Source organism: Sceloporus occidentalis, unplaced genomic scaffold (genome assembly GCF_023333645.1).
Source record: "Sceloporus occidentalis isolate IW3139 unplaced genomic scaffold, rSceOcc1.0.p SCAF_2, whole genome shotgun sequence".
Classification (NCBI taxonomy): Eukaryota; Metazoa; Chordata; class Lepidosauria; order Squamata; family Phrynosomatidae; genus Sceloporus; species Sceloporus occidentalis.
The window spans coordinates 135004779-135026114 of NW_028316982.1; the positions used below are offsets into that span (position 1 = coordinate 135004779).

The window sequence follows — 21336 nt, forward strand, 5'->3', positions numbered from 1 at the left end:
AGATCCCCCATGGATAACAAAATCTGTGGATGCTCAAGTCCCATTAAATATAATGACATAACAAACTGGTGTCCCTCATAAAAAATGGAAAATCAAGGTTTGATATTTGAAATTGAACCGTGGATGCTTGAATTTGTGTATAAAAAAATCCATGTATAAGAAGCGCCAACTGTACTACAAGTCCTAGAGGTACTTGTGCATAGGGAGGAAGAAGTGATATCTGGGGGTAAGACAAAATGAACAACATAAGGAAGTTGTAGCAAGTGTTATTCTGGTAGGATTTGCAGGCTCTAAGTCTGTGTCTAATCACCTACCCTCACAGTTTTTGGATCAGTATTGGACTCTTGGGTTGAATTCTTTGGTAGACTCAATTAAAGCAGACCCATTGAATCGCTGAGATTTTCCTAAGTTTTTTTTAAAATTATTAAGTGGTCTATTCTTCTTGGGAATACCAATAGGATTCTGACTTTAGTCCTTTGCATATTAGAGCACAAATATAAAGTAATACATACAATGTCTTGTATATTCTCTTTAATCTAAACAGATTATAACCTTTGGAAATGAATGACACTTCAAATATCTGCTTCATAAAAACCCCATAGATATTTTTGAGAATTTTCCTTGTGAAATGGTGCATCTGAAATCGTCTACTTTTGGAAAAAGAATCTCAACTACTCAACCTGTTTCATTAAATGGGATTTAGAAGAAATAGTTGCATTCAGAAGTGTGCATAGGTCTACATATCTTTTGTACTATGACTATGGTTCTGTCTGCACTGGATGGGATACTCTGTGGGCATACCAGAGCACCCTGGTCCTGAACCTGCCTTGACCTCCACCTGTTTACCTGTGGTCTTCCATTCTGACATTAGGCATCACAGTTCACACAGACATCAGTTTACATAGGTATCCCACTCTGCCCACCTGGTACAGACACCACTATGGTGAGTTGCTTTCATCTGAGGTCAGAATGAGGTGCCCAGCTTTGATTACATGGTTGGGTGCCTCATTCTGACCTCAGAGCAAGTGACACACACCAGTAGTGGCTTCAGTGGGTGGCACAGTGGGAAACCCATGTCATCAGCCAGCCAGCATCAGAATGGATGGTTCTGGATTTTCCAGGAAAATCTGGCGCAAACAAGGAGTTATTTAAATACATTTAGACATGAGTATGTCCCAGATTTAGTGTTGAACTTTCTGGGCATCATCTAGTCTGTTCATGCCAGGGTTTAGGCCATGTGTTGTCCAGTCTCATCACTAGAAGGATGGAGAGAGGCCAGTTTATTTGTCTCATGCAGACAGGGAGTATGACAGGTGCTGGTAAAGGTTTCAGCCAACTAGCACATCAAGAACTCTAGATACTCTACATTGGGGCAAGAATGATTAAAACATCCATCCGTCTTGCCTACTGAGCACGAACATGGAAGAGAAACAGATTTTGTGGGTTAACTGACTCTTTTTCAGTGAAAAAGATCAGACAAATAATGTTTAAGAACTGAATTTTGTGTATTTGTTAGATATGCAGCATATACAGCAGTGATTTAAGAATGTAAAAAAATCATGGCTGAATAAGATGTGAATGACTTTAATTCTTATCTAATTTTGATCTCAGAAAAAAAGCAACAAGTAATTTTCACAATTTTCCTCCTGACTGAGAAAATATTTTAAAAATATGCCATTTCTTAAAGACTTATTCTGTGTGAAATTCACATGTTTATTTTGTGCAGAAGACCAGATATTAAGTATAGGAAATACTGTTTTCCTTTTGGGGGAAAATGTGACAAATTTGTTCAGAATAAGTTCCCAAATCTTACGTTGTGTGGAGGAAAAAAGAATTTAGTGTATAGATTTGTTTTTCTTTTTGCAGAACGTGCTGTTTCCTGTGTCAAAAATTCAAATTTTGTGTAAAATAAGTTCTGATTTGCCCAAGATTCATCTTGTCAGGGTTTACTGACACTGAATAAACACATTTTTTGAACACTTTGGGGGCTATTTTTCAATATTCTTTCAATTTTTAGGGATAACATATGATGATAGTGTGGGAAGGAGACCTTTATAACAAGTTTGTTCAGGCTTGGGGAAAAAGGATGCTTGGGCTCTTGGATAGTTGGCAGATGGAAAGAAGAGATGCTTCATGTCTACCAGTTTTCCTTCACAGGATCTCTGTCCCTCTAGTTTTGGACCCCAAATAAGGGGGAAGCCCTTAAGAATAATATGATAACGTAATGGTTTGAGCCTTAGAATATGATTCTGGAGACCAGGCTTTGAATCCTTGACCATTTAAACCCACTGGGTGACTTTGGGCAAGTAACATTCTTTCAGCCTCAGAAGATGGCAATGGCAAACCTCCTCTGAAGAAACTTGCCAGGAAAACTCCATGATAGGATCTCCATCTTATCCTCCATTCTAAGAATCACCTTAGGATCGCCATTTGTCAGAAATGACTTGAAGGCACACAACAACAACAGCAAAGAGTTATATCATGCAGGACATAAATATGGGTGAGAGAAGATTTATGACCCTCCCTTCTTAATTTCTGATTCTTTCTCACACACAACATTGTTGCTTTTTTTCTCAGATTATGAGAGAACGAGAGATTGGGAATTTTATGGTTTCCCTTGTAACCACAGGTGTTTGTTCTAAAATGGATGCAGCCCATGTATCATGTAGACCACCAAGTATTTGTCAATCACAAGAGATGGTTTGGCAATCTCAAGAAGACAGCGAGAGGGTTGTATTTGACTTGGTCACATGTTTTGCATGTTATCCTGATATAAGAAGACCGTAGAACTTGGGTTCTGGCCTCTGTACTATTAATATAATGCATAGACCTCTCATTGTATTGTTGGACTATGCTATTTCAAATCTAAATATTAGCTAGACCTTTGAGGTTTGTTCAATTACCGCACTATCCAGCACTTTTAAAAATGCAATTATGGTATTTAATCCTTTGCCTTGTTTGAGCCAGCACACACTATGTCTGGGGGAAGGGGGAGAAATTTAATAATTGTTTGCATATTCTGCCAACTTAGTTACAAGTACCTAATGTTCAACTTCATTAGGGCACCTATTAAACAAAACAGTTACTGAACTTCATAATGTCGCTTAATGTATTATACACTACCTTTCCTGGATCTCTTACACTAAGATCATATTTCTGAGTTCCTGTTCTAATGAGAGTGCTAGTCATTGCACAATGTAGAATAAACAGAATAATAAAATAGTAATAGATAGAACAGGATAATAGAACAGAATATATATTGAGGTTATGGAGACTGTTGGGTATCAATTCCTTTAAATTTCGTTATTCCGATTCTGTTTGTATTTTATTAGCACATGTCTTACATGCAAGAGCAGCAAAGTACATCACTGTTCTTTATTCATGTATGTTTGTGCTAAGTCATACATGCACACATTCTTCTGCCTGTGATACATAAGCAGAATATCTTGTAAAATTATGTAGAGTCTTTGGGATAGCAGGCAACATAATCAGCCATGATTTTATGCCCTATCTGTTCAGATGTACTCTTATTTGACATTCATGTAATGGGCAAAGAACTGATTAAGAAGCTGTTCTCTCAGTCCATGAAATCAAGTTCTTGCAACATTTGTGTACTGTCAGAATATATGCACTTACTGTAACCTTTTAATCACATCTCACAGCTCCCCCCCTAAAAGCGGATAGTTCAATAAATGGAGAGCCAATTATATTGACAAACTAGCTCCATTAATAGGATTCTGAACTACCTTATTGACAAGCCCAGTAATCTTAATATGATCCAATATATTAAACTGACATAAGGAAACCAGAGTGACAAAATCTATCTTGAGCCTAATTGACAGGGAAGCATGTTCTAAAGTTTTGTTTGTTTTTTCCCCCTAATGTGGTTATTATTGGCAGTATTGCTTCAGTGAATAATGTATATCTGTGGTGAATGATGTGAATACAGAAAATGCAGGTGGGTTAGAGCAAAATAGATTTGGTTATGTTTTCCCATACTCCCATCTTAACTTTGATGTAAGTGAAGCTGAGCATTGTCACATAGTCTTCACAGAGCCTTTTAAAAACATCCATCTCAGCTGCGCCACTTGCAAGCATTTGACATGTTGTGAATTATTTCAAAAATCTTCAGTTTTCTCTCTCTTTTTTAAATGAATAGCAGCCATACTGAGTAACATAATAATGTGCCATGAATTTCATTAAGTTTATTTATTGACTCTGCTGGGTGATGGCTGAAGGAAAAGCTATTGTACTCTCTCCTGACTAGAAATATTTATATACTGTGATAGTTGGCACTTCTTATGGGAGCCTCATCTACCTTCTCAGAAGAGTAGTTTATCTTAAGAAGCCCCATTGAGAAAGCACAAGATCCATCTTCTCCTCACTTAATCAATCAGAGCTTCTTCTTTTTTTTCCTTTTCAGTTTTCGGACTGAGATTTTAGGGAGGACTGAAGGCTGCTTGGTTTAAAATAAAAGCCATAGCTCCTCCAGAACTACTCTCAGGAAGTTCTTTGTGTATTTTAAGCTAGGTAAAGCAGGTGCACTTTCCAAGATAAGAAAAGAATTTGTTTCAACCTTCTTGTATAACAACTGAATTTAGAGAAGAATACAAATTCCCCCGTGGACTGCATCTTGAATGCTTTAAACTTAAAAGAACTGAACTGAAGGACCATGCAGCTATCACAGGTATGGCTGCTTGAACACATGTAGCAGCCACATGTAAGCTCAGTATCACTTCTGAAGTCTACTGTATATACATACAGATTTTTCATGTATAGACACTTGTTTAGAAGTTGTATTAAATCTGTGCAAAGAAAGTGATGTGGAGAGTAACCATAACCCCACTCCCCATGCATTCAGTAACTATGCCTGCAAATTCTGTGCAATTTGCCTTGTATCATTCTTGGTGGGGTTTTTTTTTCCTTATGGTAAAATATCAGGGTGCTAATTCCTTGGTGAAGTAATGCAGCACTGTTAATACTCAACAAACAAAGATACATACAAGCATCAAGATATATAAAACTAAGATGAAATCACATGGCAGACTGAAAAAAGAGAAGGCTTGGGAACATTCTTCCTGATTCCAGAATTATATCAGAGAGAGGATCTAGGAAAGTGTCACTTGGGAGAGAACTGAATGGTTGAGGTGCCTATATTGAAAAGGCTATAGTATGAGTTAGCTAGAAATGCTATTAGTAACTAAACATAAGTGGCCATTCTAACATGAAGATTTAGTACCCAAATAAAATTTTAATGTTTGATATGATGTAGTGGTTTGAGCCTTGGACTATGTCTATGGAGCCCAGGGTTCAAATCCCTGCTCAGCCATGGAAACGCATTGGGTGGCCTTGGAGAAGTCACACTCTCTCAGCCTGAGAGGAAGGCAAAAACAAAGGCAAACCCCTTTGAAAAAATATTACCAAGAAAACCCAGTGATAGGTCCACCTTAGGGAACCATACCTCAGAAATGACTTGAAGGTACACAACAACAGCAATTTTTGTTTTGTTTTTTTACTTAATACCAAAAGTATTTAAGTAGGAAAAAACCCAGTTGTTGAATAATAGCTTTCTGCATGTGCTCAGAAATATTATTTTCTCTTTCTCTCTCTCTCACACACACATCACTACACCGGAACTGAAAGTCAAACATTCAGATGTACAGTTGTTCCATTTTATAAAATAGAAAGTACTTTTCTTCTTCTGTACACACTCAATGCTCTGTTTATTATACTGGCTTTTTCCCTTGGGGAAAGAAAAAAAACACCCTATTCTTGCTCTGAGCCAAAATGCACAGTTTATAAGGAAACCTCAGCCATTGTCTGTTCTTTCAAACTGGATTTGGCAGGTTGCATTTCTCTTGTCTTGCAGAGCTATTGCCTTAATGTGAAATTACTGTGGCGGTGAAGGGAAAGTACTTGGAATTAAAGTTTCTGGGGGGAGATCTGGAATATGCTTGAATGAGATATTAAGTGGCAGCCTGATAAAGGGTAGAGATGTTCCATTTCATTTTTCCTAGTAATGTTTAATTAAAAAGCAGTTAAAGTCAGCAAAGACATTTTGCTTTATTACAATTTCAGGTACGAACACCTACCTGCACTAAGGCCAGCACTGAATCATACATTTTGAAAATGTGATACTTGTTCTTGTAATTCTAGAGGAAAAACTATGAATATTCCAGCAGCCTCATATTCATAAATCTGATTAATGTTTAAATCTTTGTTAGATTTTAGAATAAATCTTTCACTAATAAGACAATTCATTCTGGGCGCAGTTTGAAGATGAAAATTCTCCCAGCATGTTTCGTAGGAATGTAGTTCTCAGCCTTTGGATTCTAAAGAGGGAGGAAGTATGGATTCAGGGCATGTTATGTATAATCGGTATGTAGTGCTTACTTTACCAAATATCTGTCTTTCATATATATATATATATGTGTGTGTGTTTATACACACACACACACACACACACACATATATACTTTATGAATTTTCCTTTCAAATTTCAATGTGTAAGAAGAAGTAGGCACCTACTGTAATTACATGAAAAATCATAATTTTCATTTACAAGTTTCCAGGATCTGAAGTAGCAAAGAAAAGAATATACAATATGACCAAAAATAATGTTAGTTTAACAATGAAAAGGAGCTTCTGTGAACATTGAATACTACAAAGGTGTTGTTCACTTTGTCCCAAGAGATGTGAAGAGGTAAGAGCAAGTTTAAAGGACTCCCCCCCCCCAAAAAAAAAATACTTTGGCTTTTGTACAGTATCAAAAATTTACAATATTAAAATGTTTTTACACACACAATATCCACAAACAATAAAAGTAAAATAAAATTAGGCTTTACATAAAACTAGGGCAAAGAACTTTGAGAAGAAATGATCCCAGGACTTGCTTGTTTTTCTCATCCTTCCACATCTCTTTCTCCTCTATTGTAACATATTGGGTTTCAGACTGATCTGAAAGTCCTTTTTGGAGCCTTTTCATACAAAAAGGAGAGCAAAAATGTTAAGCAAGTAAGCAAGCAAAATCAGGTAGATCAGGAGGCACAAAACTATAGGGAACAAAAGAAACTTCTAACATTTAAATCATGTCACAGTTAATACCACAGAAAATTGTAGTCTTTAATGTGGTACACAATTAATTCAAGGGTCCAGGAAGGGAGGATGGATCATGCACTTTGTATCATTTATAAAATTTGTATAGTAAACTGGAACTGCAAAATGATAAACATTTTAGTGGAGGAATACAAAGGATTTGTGTCCCAGATGTGTTAATACCCAGCAATGAATATACTATTTGACAGTGGCTTGTGTAGCAAGAAAGATACATGTTTCTTGGACTTCAACCCCTGCTACATAGCTGACTTTTCTTCTTCTATTTGTATTGGACTGGTAATTGTATTTGCTTAGCTGAAGCTAGGTACTCAACTATTTTTGGGGAGGGCAGTTCTATGCACTATTAAAAAAAAGGCCTCACTGTTGAGCTGCAAGAAATTCAACAATTTAATTAACTGTTGAACATAGTGGAATACAGTTCCAAGCAGATATGCATAAAACTGTACTGTAGATTTCAGATTAAAACCTTTCATCATTTGGTTAAATATAGGCTGAATTAAAACCTGACAATCATCCACTGGGAGAAAAATGTGATAAGATTACACTTTTCCCTGCCTTAAACCTGGGACTTTCTTGAGACGTGAAGTCTTCCTGAAGATGTCTTACTTCTAACACAGTTTGGTTTGAAGGGTTTGAATAGGGGAAAGGGACCATGGTCCTTAATTTATCTGTTCCCTTCTCAAATCAGCTCTGGGTGGATGTGGTTGGTGTGTGTGTACATGCGCGCGCACACACATGTGTGGTCTGAGAATCAGAAATACATGGGCCCATTTTTCTCCTCCAAGGAGGATAGGGAGGAAGGTGTACTGTAGCTTTGTTGCATTGCCTCCACCAACTACCTCTTCATACAACCAGTTTCTAGTATTATGTAAAAACACTTTGGTATGGCTGTTTAGGTTAATTCATATATTAACGTTATTCCTATGGGAGTTACAGTAAACATTTAACATTAGGTATCCACCTTGTATCCCATCCCAGAAGAAAAGTAGGGTAGAAAGCCAATCAATCAATCAATCAATCAATCAATCAATCTTAACATAATAATTTATTCAGCTTCCCTCACCTTTTTCTAATGTCAGATAATATTTTGACCATTTGAGGCAGGTTAAAAAGTGAACATCCATATTTAAATGACATACATGATCTTAAAAGGAGACAGAGAGAAAGAGAAAGAGGAGAGACAACAAGGTAAACAGTAATCCCTTTCTTTCTTTATGATTTGACTAATGGTGAGCATATGATAAAATCAGTATGACTCCAAAAAGAAGGCAGGAAAACTCTATTTAGAGTCATAGCAAATGTTTTCTAGGAAGTAAATGAACACCAGGAGTGTAGATACATAGACAGATCTTTAACCCTTATGCCAATAAGAAGACTGTCCTGACACTGAGAAGTTTATCGCACCGGGTTCTCGGCCCGGCCCAGCAGGAAACGGAAATGAGTGGGGGACGGATTTTACCGCACACACCCGTCCCTCACTCGTTCCGTTCCCCCTCTCTTCCCTGCCCCTTCCGTTCCAGAGGGGACGCTTTTTGAGAACTGTTCAGAACAGTTCTCAAAAATTTCACCCTCTGGAACGGATTAAGAACGGAAGAGAGGGGGAACGGAACGAATGAGGGACGGATGCGTGCGGTAAAATCCGTCCCCCACTCGTTCCGCACTCATCCCTACTCCTTCCGCTCCGTTCTCAGAACGCGTGGAAGGAACACAGTGCGATAAAGTTCTGAGTGGGAAATCCTAACATCAGTTCTAGTTATGGGAAGGAAAACTAACAAGAGACTAGAATAGTAATACATATCCAGTTATTTGACAGTTGACAAAAAGGGGATGGTTGATTCTACTTGGTTGTGTTTTGATGCTAACTGGGGAGTCAAATAAGACATTAAGGCTCTGAATAGTTAATTAAATGGTGGAAGGTATTGATTTGATTGAATTAGGAAGTACAGCAGTTTTGACTTTCACAACCTCAAGAATTGCACTAAAGATTTTTATACATAGATAAAAAATACTTAGCAAAACAGTTCACTTGTCGCATATTGGCAGTAATAGTAATTCCCCTTCCCCTTCCTCCTAATTAATAATGGCTGCTAGAACTGGATCTGTCTACAGAAAGAGATTATGGAAAGTAACACAAGTGTATTTCACACAAGCATTTTATCATTTGTTAAGTGAATAACGAGTGACATGTATTTGAGAAAGGATTGCCACAGATGTAACAGAATATTGATGCTGTTAACTGCCATCAAGTTGACTTTGATTTCTGGTATTCCAAATGAGTAACCTCCAAACAATCCTGTTATCCTGCTCAGATCTTGAACTCAGGGCCTTAGCTTCCCTGATTGAGTGTATCGATCCATTATTCAGTCTTCCTCTTATGCTACTGCCTTTTACCTTAGCAAATGAATCTGTTATCCATTCCTCTCTGTTATATAGTTCTTCTGTGTATACTTTTAATCATATTTTTTATTTCTATTTGATCATGCAATAGAGCATGCCCACTCTTAGTTTAAATTTCCCTTTGATTTTGTTGATCTTGTAGAAGAGGTCTCTTGTTCTTCCTTTCTTGTTGTCATCTTCTATTTCTCTACATTTATTTTTATAGTAATTCTCTGTCACTGCACATAAGTCATTGAAGAGTTGCATTCAGGGTTCTGACTCCCTTTCTGTCATGTTTTATTTTTGTTTTTCATCTGTCCTTAGCTTCTTGAAGAGATGACTCTATCAAACATTAAGACTTCTTTTACTGTGGGTTGGGGAGTGTAAACTATGTATTTTAAAATTCCTCCTTAACAATGTCCTTGGCTTCAGTCTGAAGGTCTATTGGCTCCCAGTCAGTTAGGATTAATAATGCAAATCTTTTTTTTCACATTATCTTTAAATGTTCTTCAGGTTGTATTTTGGCATAATAGTTGGTTCAGTGTTCTTCTTTAGCTTTTCTCTAATTTTTGATATTAGCAGTTCATGGTCTGTGCCAAAATCTGTTTTTGGTCTTGTTTTTGAAGAGTGAATGGAGCTTCTTCTTCTGCTTCCATTTATGTAGTTTGATTTCTGTATTGGTCATTAGGTGATGTCCGTATATTTAGCCACTTCTTGGGTTGTTAAAATAATGTGTTTGTAATTATCAAACTGTTGGATTCATAAAATTCACTCAGCCACTTTCCTGTTTCTTTTCTTGATCTTAGGATAAATTTTCCTTCAGTCTTTTATTCTACTCTGTTTCCTACATTTGCATTACATTTGTCTACAATTAACCAGAAGGCCTCTTTTAGTTTGTGATCAATTTTCTCCTGGACTCCAGCACATAATCTTTCATTTTTTCCCCATTTGCCTCTGTAGTTGCAGCATAAACTTGGATTATGGCTCTATTGCGTTTTCCCAAAAGTCTTATTGTTATGATTCAGTCAGACTTTGCATTTATCCTTTGACTGCTTTTGCTGCATCTCTCCTTTCTATTAATGCCACCCCACTTCTTCTTAAGCTTTCATTTCCTGAGTAAAACTGCATAATTAATTGATTCTAAAATATCTCATTCCTGTTCATTTTACGTTCCATACCCCAAGTACTGCAATGTTTATATATTCCATTTCTTGTGTTACTATGTCTAGCTTCCCTAATTCATATTTCTCACATTCAATTTTCTTATAATATGTGTTGTGTATCTTTGGGCTTTCCTTTCACCTCTGAGCACATCAGCATCTGAACATCTTTTCGATTTGAGTCCAATTGTGGCATTCCAGAAGACACAGCACTACTCATAGTTTTCCTCTGCTGTAACCCAGTAGCTTGTTAAGTGTCTTCCACCCTGGAAGTCCCATCTCTTGCTTCATTTTGGATTGTGCCGCTGTAGGATTTTCATGATAAAACATTTTCAAAGGATTTTCATAATAAAAAGATGTTACAATGCCTCAATCTGCACAGAACAAACAAGCGTTAGCTATGGTGCCAGTACCATTGCCTTCGAAAGATCCTCTGCCAGTGTCACTCTCCACTACTGCTGCTGTTCAGTAGCTGTTTGTCACATCTAGATTGGCTCTTCAGAAGCAACACTGCTGCTGTCAGCATAGCCCCTTGCTCTGCAGAAGCATGCAATCCAACCTCCATGGAAAAGTGGTGCCATTGGTGGGTAACACTGCTTACAGCACTGTAATAATTCTTCCAACACAATGGTTCTCAGTAGGTCACTTGTTTGGCATGCAGTAGTTAAGGCAAGTTCAAACAAGTAATGTATGTGCATGGTTCTAAAATGATTTGGCCCCAAAATAGCCAGAGATTAGCATACCATTGAAGTGTTACTGAAGGGACCGGCCAGAGATCTATACAGTGGAATAAGACCCTGAAAGGTTTACTCCATATGGGAAGGTTTTTCGCTTCATTTACAGAATTCAAATAAATAGGTAATTACATTGTAAATATTTAGTGTTTTTCTTTATACTGGAAAATAGAAGAAAATGTGTTTGTTTTTCTAAAAAAAAATCTCCTCACCCCAAATGAATTTATGCTACATTTTGAAATATTTTTTTTCAAAAGAAGAAAATGCCAATTTGTTCCTAAATTTAATAGTTGCTGAAATTTGTTGGATAGAAATGCTTGCTCATATTGCTGTGTGCCTTGAATGAAAACATTTCCCAAGAATTCACTTCATTAAAATCTGCCTACATAATAACATACATTTCCTCAAAAATATTAATACTAAATATCCATTCCTTTTTAAAAGTTACAAGTAAATGTTTATACCAATATTAAATGTTTATGCCAATACTAATATACTAATACTAAATACATTTGCTGGATAAATCAGGTGCAAGATGAGTGGCTCTCCCAAATGAAGAGTCAAGGACTGATACAGACTGTATAAATAATTCCATTTTTACTCCAAGAATGATAATAATTTAGTTGAATGGAACGTCTGTGCTTTTTAGTGACTAATACATAATACAGCATCTCAGTTTCTTTTTTAAAAAAGTACACCAGAACAAAATCTCCCAGCACGCTTAATATGAGAACATAACCTTCTTTACAATTGTTGTTCTATGATTACAACAGCTGATGATCAGCTAGTATTAAGAAGCACTTGTCAATATGGTTTTAAAGGCACAAGTGGGCTCTTAAGAACTATATGCATTCCAGAAGACAAAGGCAAAAGCATCCTGGGTTAGAACAACAATACTCAAGTGGCAGACTGATCAGCTGCATCCAAAGCCATTGTTCATGTCTCCGCTTTAAGAATGATAGAGTCATTGCATTGGAAGGGGCCATAAGGGCCATGCAGTCCAACCCCTTGCAGTGCAGGAATACACAACTAAGACACGCTTGAAAGATGCCCCAATGACCTCTGTTTAAAGACTTACAAGGATAGAGAGTCCACCTCTGAGGCAGTCTATTCCATTGTTGAACAGGTCTTAAAGGGGGAAAAAACCTTAATTATGTTTAGATTGGATTTATTTTCTTGTAATTTGAGTCCAACTAGGAGCTTGTGCCTGGAAGGAAACAGTTATAGAGAAAGTAGCAAGCACAAGAAAATGCTCTGTTCTTCCATTGGTCTGCTCTGTTTGAAATTGTTCGTTCTCCAGTGGCTCTGTAGCTCATGCAATCTTTGTTCTAAAATACAGGTCTGCAGCCTTCACAACGTTTGTGATTTAGTAGAGTGCAACTATTGCTGCTCAGTGGCTCTATTAAGCTCTAAGACTTAATAAACCATATGTAGAGAGATCTTGTACCATGAACTTTCTTAGACTGAAGTAGACTGAAGTCTACGAAAGCTCATGCTGCCAGTTTCTTTCAGTTACTCTCAAAGGTGCTACAAGATCTCTCTGTCTACTGATTCTACAGACTAACACGGCTATATCTTTGAATTCTTTAATAAACCATACTTAGGGCCAGAACAGATGGCCTTAAAGAGGTGGCTTAATACCAGTCCTTTGAATGCCAGGTTGGGACCATGGTAACAACACAACATGCCTCCAACCCAGCTGTTTGCTGGTGCAAAAAGAAATGGCAGAAAATCACTTCTTTTTGAGCTGGCAAAACACTGGCTTTTCTGCCATGTCCACGGTTATGCGAGGGTCCTGTGGCATGAGGTATTTAAACACTGAGCTGACAGAGCACTGCAAAGCTGCCCCCTATGTGGTCAGGTGGGCAGCTTCACAGGGGCTTCCTGCAGGCTTGGAAGCATACATCATCTAAATAACACTCCACAAGATGTTGGGAAGCCACTGCAAATGGGCCGTCTGTTTTGTCCCTTACTAAGCCAAGGATGAGTTTTGGACCCACATGCTCATCCCTCCCCATATCAGCTTTGCTGCTGGTTCAGCTACAGATTCCCATTACACTGGAAAAATAATTCAATATCTCTGTACTAAACAACGTATGAAATTAAATGGTAAATAAATTGCCATTAACCCATAGCTTCCTAGTTTTAATGTAATGGGAAACTGAAGTAGTTAGTTTAAACTGGAACCAGCATATCATGTAGAAAGAAGAGCCCATAGGTTGCATGCTCATAAGCCATGCACATTCAGCTGAGTTTATGACTTGACTACTCCCTCAAGAGTGTGTCTATATGCAGTTATTTCAGGTTGCTTCTTCTCCCATTGCATTTCATAAGCATAAGGATATTCCCCCCTGCTCCCTACATCTCATTGTTTCATCTAAAAATTTTGTAAATTTAACATGAAGCAAAAGTCAATTTATGAAGATAGAAAGACCCAACCCAAAAGAGAAAAAAGAAAATAAACATGATCCATAAATTTTGGAAGGAGACCTTGATACATTTGTTTGGCTCATTAAATAGTAAGACTAAAATTATAAATATAGTGGGCCCTCTCCTTACGCAGGAGATCCGTTCCAGATCCCCCCGCATAAGGGAAAATCCGCCTATGCTCGAGCCCCATAGGAAATAATGGGGTTTGTGCATGTGGTGGAGCAGCGTGTGTGTGCCACGGGCACGCATGCCATTGTTTCCCTCCCCATGTGGCTTCTGAGTAAGCTGGAAGCCATGTAAAATGCATCCGCGCAAGACACGGGCGCACTGTAACAACTCTTTCAATATAAAGAGTGTACCTAGAAGGTTCTACCTTTGAAGTTTCTTCAGCTGCTTTTGATTTCTGATTAGGCTACTCTGCCTCTAGCTCAGTAGTTTGCTAGGTGAACATCTCTCTAAATTCAAACTGTTACCACAATAACCTTGAGGTTCACAGGTCGTATCTTTGAGCAGCTTGCATGTGTCATCATGTATTGTATCTGCAGATGGCTTCAGAAATGCTACTGACTCATGCAAATGTACCCATGTATGTTTGAAGCTTCCCACCAGGCTGGTGGGAGGTGGTTTAAGAGCATAATTGCCACAAGAAAAAGTTCAGTAACCCAAAATGATCAACGTAGGCAAGTGGCCTATTGACAAACTCAGTGACACTGGAATCACAAGAATCCACTCCAGATTTTACTTTGAACTGTTCCCCCTTTGCCATCAATGAAGATTTTCATACCTGCTTCAAATGTTGCTCAATTGTCCTGAAAAGATGGAGGAAGTGTGTGTGTCTGGTAGCCAAGTGCACTTCCTCCATTGTCAGGGAATTGTCACAAGGAGAGTGGACCTCCAACGAATGCAAATTTTGTGTTCATAGGAAATTTGCTCCCCAGGAATGATTCAGGGACACAAAGGAGGGAGCAGTGTTTCCCTGATGATTGAGGAAGTGTGCCTGGATTCCAGACATGTGTGCTTCCTCCACCTTTTAGGGACGATTGAGTGACATTTGAGGCAGGTATGAAAATCTTCTTTATCTACGGCTTTAGAGAAAGTAGAGAGGGAGGGAAAGTGTCAGAGTAGGAAATCCCACAATTACAACAAGTGCTGAATGAAGCAAGCCAAGCAAAGCCAAAATCACCACTACTGCTGCAACCCCTGCCAGCTCCACCACCACTTCCTTTTTCTCATGGTGGTGATGTCACACAGCCAGCTCCTCTGTTCAGACTCTGCTTCTTGCTGCTTTGTGACAATGACGGTGAAGCACTTCATTCTTTGTCTTCTTCAGCCATCCAGTTGGATGGTCTGGACATGCCCATCAAGCCTGTGGGTGCCCTCCCACTTTCATTCAAGTGTTTTCTTCAGCTCATGCCAGTGCCTAGCCAAAATGCTCCGCTGCATAAAAAGAAAACAGATACATTTAAAATATTATCCCTCCTACATTCAACATAGGTATACCCCCTTATTTGACAGGTTAGAGACCAGAGCACTGTAGCTTCCACATTTTCTTTATTTCTGCTTTTTGACAGTGCCCTGGTCCCTAACCTGTCAAATAAGTGGAGGACTTTTGTGGGAGGGATTTCTAGAGTGAGGTGTCAGATAAATTAAATGAAAAGAAAAAGAGACCATCATCAGTTGCAGAAAGCTCCAGCATTTGCCCTTCCTTGTTGTGTGCTCTCTCTGGGCCTTTGAAGCCTTGTGATGTACAGAATAATACTGTGTGAGAAAAGCACACTAAATATTTGGAGAAGTCATGCTGTGTTTGAACAAAACAGTCTCCTGCTGTGCTGATGGAACAGTTGGCAGTCATTTTTATAGGAAGGGTTCTTTGGTAAGGATCAGAGGCCAATGGTGAGAAAGCCATCATTACTTAAAATAAAGTAAGGATTCTAGGGGCAGTTTATGGCACCTTATTTGAATATACAGTGGGCCCTTACTTTATACAGGTATCCGTTCCAGACTCCCCCTCCGTGTAAAGCAAAAAACGTTTATGCTTGAGCCCCATTATATGGAATGGGGTTTGTGCTCGCTGTGCGGCCGCATGTATGCCCCATGGCCACGTTTGCCATTCATGAGCCCCATTGAATATAATGGGGCTTGTGGTTGCCGCATGCGTGCGCTGGACATTTGCCCATTTCAGCGTATACTGAAAGCTGCCTATAAGGACCCCGGATATGGCACGGGCTCACTGTAGTGCCATATTGGGAGATGTCCCAGGCATGTGCTTGTCTGTATGGGAGGGACATGTCACCATGAAAAGCCTTCAAGGTGACTTGAAGGCATAATGTGTGTCCCTTCAAGTCACCTCCAATCAAATCAACTCTGACAATGTTTTCTGGAAAAGATTTATTCAGATAAGGGTTGCCATTGCCTCTAAGGCTGGGAGAATGCAACTTGCCAAAGGTCACCCTATGCCTTTCCATGGGTGAATACAGATTTGAATCCCCTTTCCAGGGGTCCAAACTCCACACTCATACTGCTACACTATATCAACTCTGTCTATGTGTTTCTGTGGATCAAGACATTACTGACAAGATTCTACATTACCTACTTGTTTTGGCAAGTGTATTACTACCTATTAATGTGATGACATCCTCCTTAGCCTGTCTGTTTTTTTAATTATTTTTATTAAACTTCTGCATATACTAAAAATTAAATGCATCTTGCATATACTAAAATTTAAATGCAATTGTAGCTTGACTACAGTCCAAAAGACATAATCCAGTTTGAGACCACTTTAACTGCCCTAGCTCAGTACTAGGGAATCCTGGAAATTGTAGTTTATTGTGGCACCAGAGCTCTCTGACTGAGAAGGCTCAATGTCTCACAAAGCTACAGTTCCCAGAATCCCCTAGCACTGAGCCAGGGCAGTTAAAGTGGTCTCAAACTGGATTATTTTTGCAGTGTGTTTTGGACCTACAACCCCCTGCCCTACTGCTGTCAATGGCTCTTTCCTGTCCCCATCTACAGACCAGAACTGGCAAGATTCACCTGCCTCTTTTAACTGTGTTTAGGCCTAATGAGGCTGGGAGGTGAAAAGTCAGTAGAAAGAAGAGGTAATGTAGCTTCTATGTCAAGATAATGTACACACTAGCTATACATTATTGTCTGCTAAGTGATCAACTACCATTTTAGTACCATATTTTACAAGAACATATTGAAGTGTGAACTGTTCATGTTCAGCATTCCAGCCAGTCAGATTTGCTCTTTTCCAGGATACTTCAGCCCATTCCTTCCTGATTCCTAATGTTCAATCTTCCATTCCTTCCCAGTTGATAGCCAGTGTTTTCTGGCCTCTATTCCAGCTATTTGCTCACTGAGGCACCTTTGTTTTCCGCACCTAATTTTGATTTCAGTATTTCTGTAAACTGTAGCATTCTCCTAAACAAGCCGATAGCCTCCTGTTGTTCATAGATAATACTGTTAAATTACATATGGACCAGCACTCAGGGAATACACTCACTATTAATATATAGAGTACAGATAATTTTCTTAGTTCATTCATTTGGCACAATAATATTATCTCAAGAAGGCCAGAATGACATCACAATGGGTGAAGTCTGTGCAGAAGCCAGGAGACATTTCAGAGTTGCTGGTTCCAACACTGTACGCTATTTTATTCATGCACATTAAATATTCAGAACAAAGAGTGTCCTGAATGTTGGAGAGGATGGTCAATCCCTGTTCTGTCCTGGCCTGTCCTGCCCATCTTGCAACATGCTGTGTCTGCCTCACACATTGAGCACCGTAGCTCTAGATAATGTTGCAGAGCTCATAGCTGCAGCAGAGCACAGAGGCACAGCGTGAAGTGATGCAGAACACAGTAGGAGCCTTGTCACCAAGTCAGCTGCAAAGATCAGTGATGGATATATACTGTGGCTGGAATTCTGTGAAAGATACCAGCTCACTCTCACTCTGTTTGGCCCAAAGAATTCTAGCAGAAGATAATACAAGGGTGATTCAGTTCTAGATTTTGGCCAGTTTCCACAAATGCTGCAAATGCCCTCTCTTGTTTAGTTATCTTGTACTTATTTCACAGTTTATAACAGGAATATTACCAAATGGAGGCTACAATCCATCCAGTATTAAGACTTTCTAAATACTATTCATTTCAACTGGAGACTTAAGCACATGCTTGACAATGCTACTACACGTGCCTCTCCTTAGAATACCATCCCAACAACTTTGGTGGGCCTCACTCTACTTTCTTTCTGGAATCATCCCCTCTCTTCCCACCTGGCTTGGACATGGAAAACAGGGACTGTTCTGCTGTAACAACCTAATTCCTGTTTTCCTCTTTCCTCCCAGTTGGACAGAGAAGGGAAGGAAACACTGAAGAGAGAAAACAATATTTTTCATGAAATGAATCAGTGTGTAAGTGTGTGTGTGTGTGTAGGAACAGGCCAGAGTTCACTTCTCTCTAGATCACTTTTAGCATCAACAAGTTCTTAGGGTCAGTTTTTGGACTAATATTTCTCAACTTATGCACAAGTACCATTGGCTCTATCCTTAGGCAGACTTGCCATAAGCGGACTGGAGCATCTGTGAATGGCCCCGCCCCATTCTCCCCAGTAGCAGTGTGTGCATGTGACTGTGCCAGCATGGTTGCTTGCACGTTGTGTGCCATTGGAAACAATGGAACTTGAGGTCCTGCATATTTTGCTATTCACGGGGCAGATAGAATATACGATAACTAAATTTACACAAGAGTGCAGTGTGCCCACCCCAAATATGGACTTGCCATATGCATACTTGAGCTCATGCAGATAGCAAGCCCAGGGGGGGATGGTGTGTGTGTGGCAGTGTGCAGAAGTGTGCCACCATTGAAATCAATGGTACTTGAAGTCCCACAGTTTTTCCCATACACAAGGGGTGAGTGGGTGGAACGGATCCCTTGTGTATACAAAGAGCCCACTGTATCTTAATAGATATGCCTTTGAATTATTTAGAAATCTATAACTAAACATGTGAGCATAATGTAAATTTAAAATATTAAAAGCAAATACTGGTGCTTAGCAGGAAAGGACTTCTTCAATATTTTCAGGTTTCCTTCCTTTTAGAGTTGACGTAGGACAACTGTGTAATTAATTAATTAATTAAAGCTATTATTAACCCAGAAATAATTCAGAGTTATTAAGGAACTTTGGTTAAAATTGAGCCTCAGTTATTATATAATCAAAGTTTTAGCTTATGACCCAATCTAAAGTATGTACTTGTAAAAAGATCCACTGGTCCTGAAAATATGCAATATAACATTCCTCTGAAATGGAACATAACTTTGGTTAAGTTGAGCCCAGTTGATTGTTTTCCTGATTGAACAGATGAAAGCCAACTTCTTAAAAGCAAACACCAAACTCTTTGATTTGCAGAACTGTGTGTATCAGAGCCACTGCTTCGAAGCATTTATTAAAGCCAGTAAGGGTTTGCTAGAGATTCACAATCAAGCACATCCATCATTCTTGTACTTGTTGCCTTAATTTTTTTAACACAAATTGCCTGTAATTGTTGTTTCTGACTTAGGAGGAATGTTGTAGTTTGTATAGGAAGTGCTTAACTATATGAGGGTGCAAGGAAGTGATGCTATTGACAATGGAAGCAACTGCTGTTGCCCTTTGGATATATTTAGAAAGGTTATAGTTAGTAAACAACTCACATAGTCACAGATGAAAGAGGAATGTGTAACTCACACATAGGAGGCTGAGCAAAGGATTAATTTCCTGAAAGAACAGGTGAAGTATAAATAGATATAAATACATTTTTAAAAATCCCAGTACATACCAAACTACTATACCAAGAGGATGGCTGGATTAGTGTTGATCTTTGCCTTATCCAAATTTCCTGTCATGTTGAGCTCTATGGCCACATCAAACATGGTTATCTTCCAAATCTTCCCTATCATCATAGGAAAGTCATTTGGGGGAGGGAGGAAGCATCCATCCCCACTTACAAGTAATAAAAAACTGAACAGGTTATTGCCCTATTTAAATTAATTGTAAAAAGACTGAAATATTTGAAGTCATTTGAATGCAAAATTCAATATCCACAAAACAAATGTGCTTGAAGTAGAGATGCAATTCTTTACTAATTTTACTTTTGAAGAAAGCAACAAGTAATTTTAGCAATTTTTTCCCTTTGTGAGAAAGTCAGTGGCTTGAAAACTCCATAGTTTTCAAAGACTACTTGCAGTTCAAGACTTACTCTGTATATGAAAAATGTGCATATTTTTGTGTACAGACATACTGTTTTCTCTGTAGAAGTTGCTTTTTCCAGCATATATATATAAAAAGCTATGTATGACTTTTGCACAGAATATGTCCTGTACTGCAAAGACTCTTGTCACTCCAGTATTCTCGTCAGGTTTTCTTGACACTTGAAAAATGTGTTTCTGATCATTTCTCAATAATTCTTTTAAGTGTTCTTTCCATCCCTAGTTTTCAAGGTAAGCAATGGGGCTTCAAGCAACTTTCACTATGTTTAAAAGCCTTATTAGCTCCAATCCACATTCCATCCATACTTGATCTAGTTCATCTTTCTTTGGAGGGAACATGAGATCATGTGTTGGCTGAAGGATATCAGGTGCGTCAGGTATTTAGGCAAGTAGTTACATGAGAAAAGAGAGTGGCAACTTCTTTTCAATAGCTGGCGGGTAGCTTGCTGTTGCATGAGAGTATCTCCTGGTTTGAGGCCATTTTATGAGTTTGTTAACAGGTACCTGAGAATAGCTATTCATACAGTACAGTGCTTACTAGGCTGTTTACTTCAGAGTGCAAAAGAGTGTGTTAATGGGATTGCATGACCACACATTTACTGATTAAGAAGGAATATACACATGGAAAGTTACTGCATCAATCTGAAGGCTAGCCAGCTTTTTCTCCATAACATCTAATCTGAGAGTTTATAGAAAAACAGTCCATGAAAAAAATGCATGATACACTGTTGATCTGGAGAATAAATGGGAAGTGTGCTACTCTGATAGGCAGTGTGCAGTGTTGGTAAGCTGCTGTTCTCATCTGAAATTGCTTTAATATATAAAGGTTAAGATGAGCTTAGGATCCATCTAATTGTGCAACATATTTTCACGTCACTCGTGTAAATCTTCCTTGATTGTTTTAGCAGGTAATTTGTGGACCGGGATCACTTAATTGTTCTGAGTACATAATTATATATCAGCATTTTTCAATTTAATTAAAATGTACAAATCTGAAGATTAAGGGGGAAAATATTTTTTGAATTATTAATCATTCATCCTCTAGGAAATCTTGTTGCTCTGCAGGAGATTTGTCCAGTGTACAACTAGATGTATTTTTTTTTCCTTCTCTTTCACAGACAGACAATTTTCCCGCAGAGCCCAATTACATGGGCAGCAGGCAGCAGTTTGTTCAAAGGTAAGGCTTATTAAATAACTTTTCTGGGCTTCCCCATTTGCATTCTTGTCAAAATTGCTTTGCCAGAGAGTACAATTCAAATTGGGGGAAGTA

General features: G+C 38.5%; 1 protein-coding gene across 15 annotated transcripts in view; it reads left to right on the forward strand.

Moving 5' to 3' along the window:
* Nucleotides 1–21336, forward strand: part of PCDH17 (protocadherin 17) — a 186320-nt gene that overhangs the window by 44593 nt on the left and 120391 nt on the right. For all 15 annotated transcript variants that reach the window (XM_089511063.1, XM_089511065.1, XM_089511064.1 and 12 more), the window contains exon 2: nt 21185–21243. In XM_089511063.1, coding sequence (XP_089367189.1) covers nt 21185–21243 — 59 coding nt within the window. The remainder of the gene's footprint in view (nt 1–21184; nt 21244–21336) is intronic.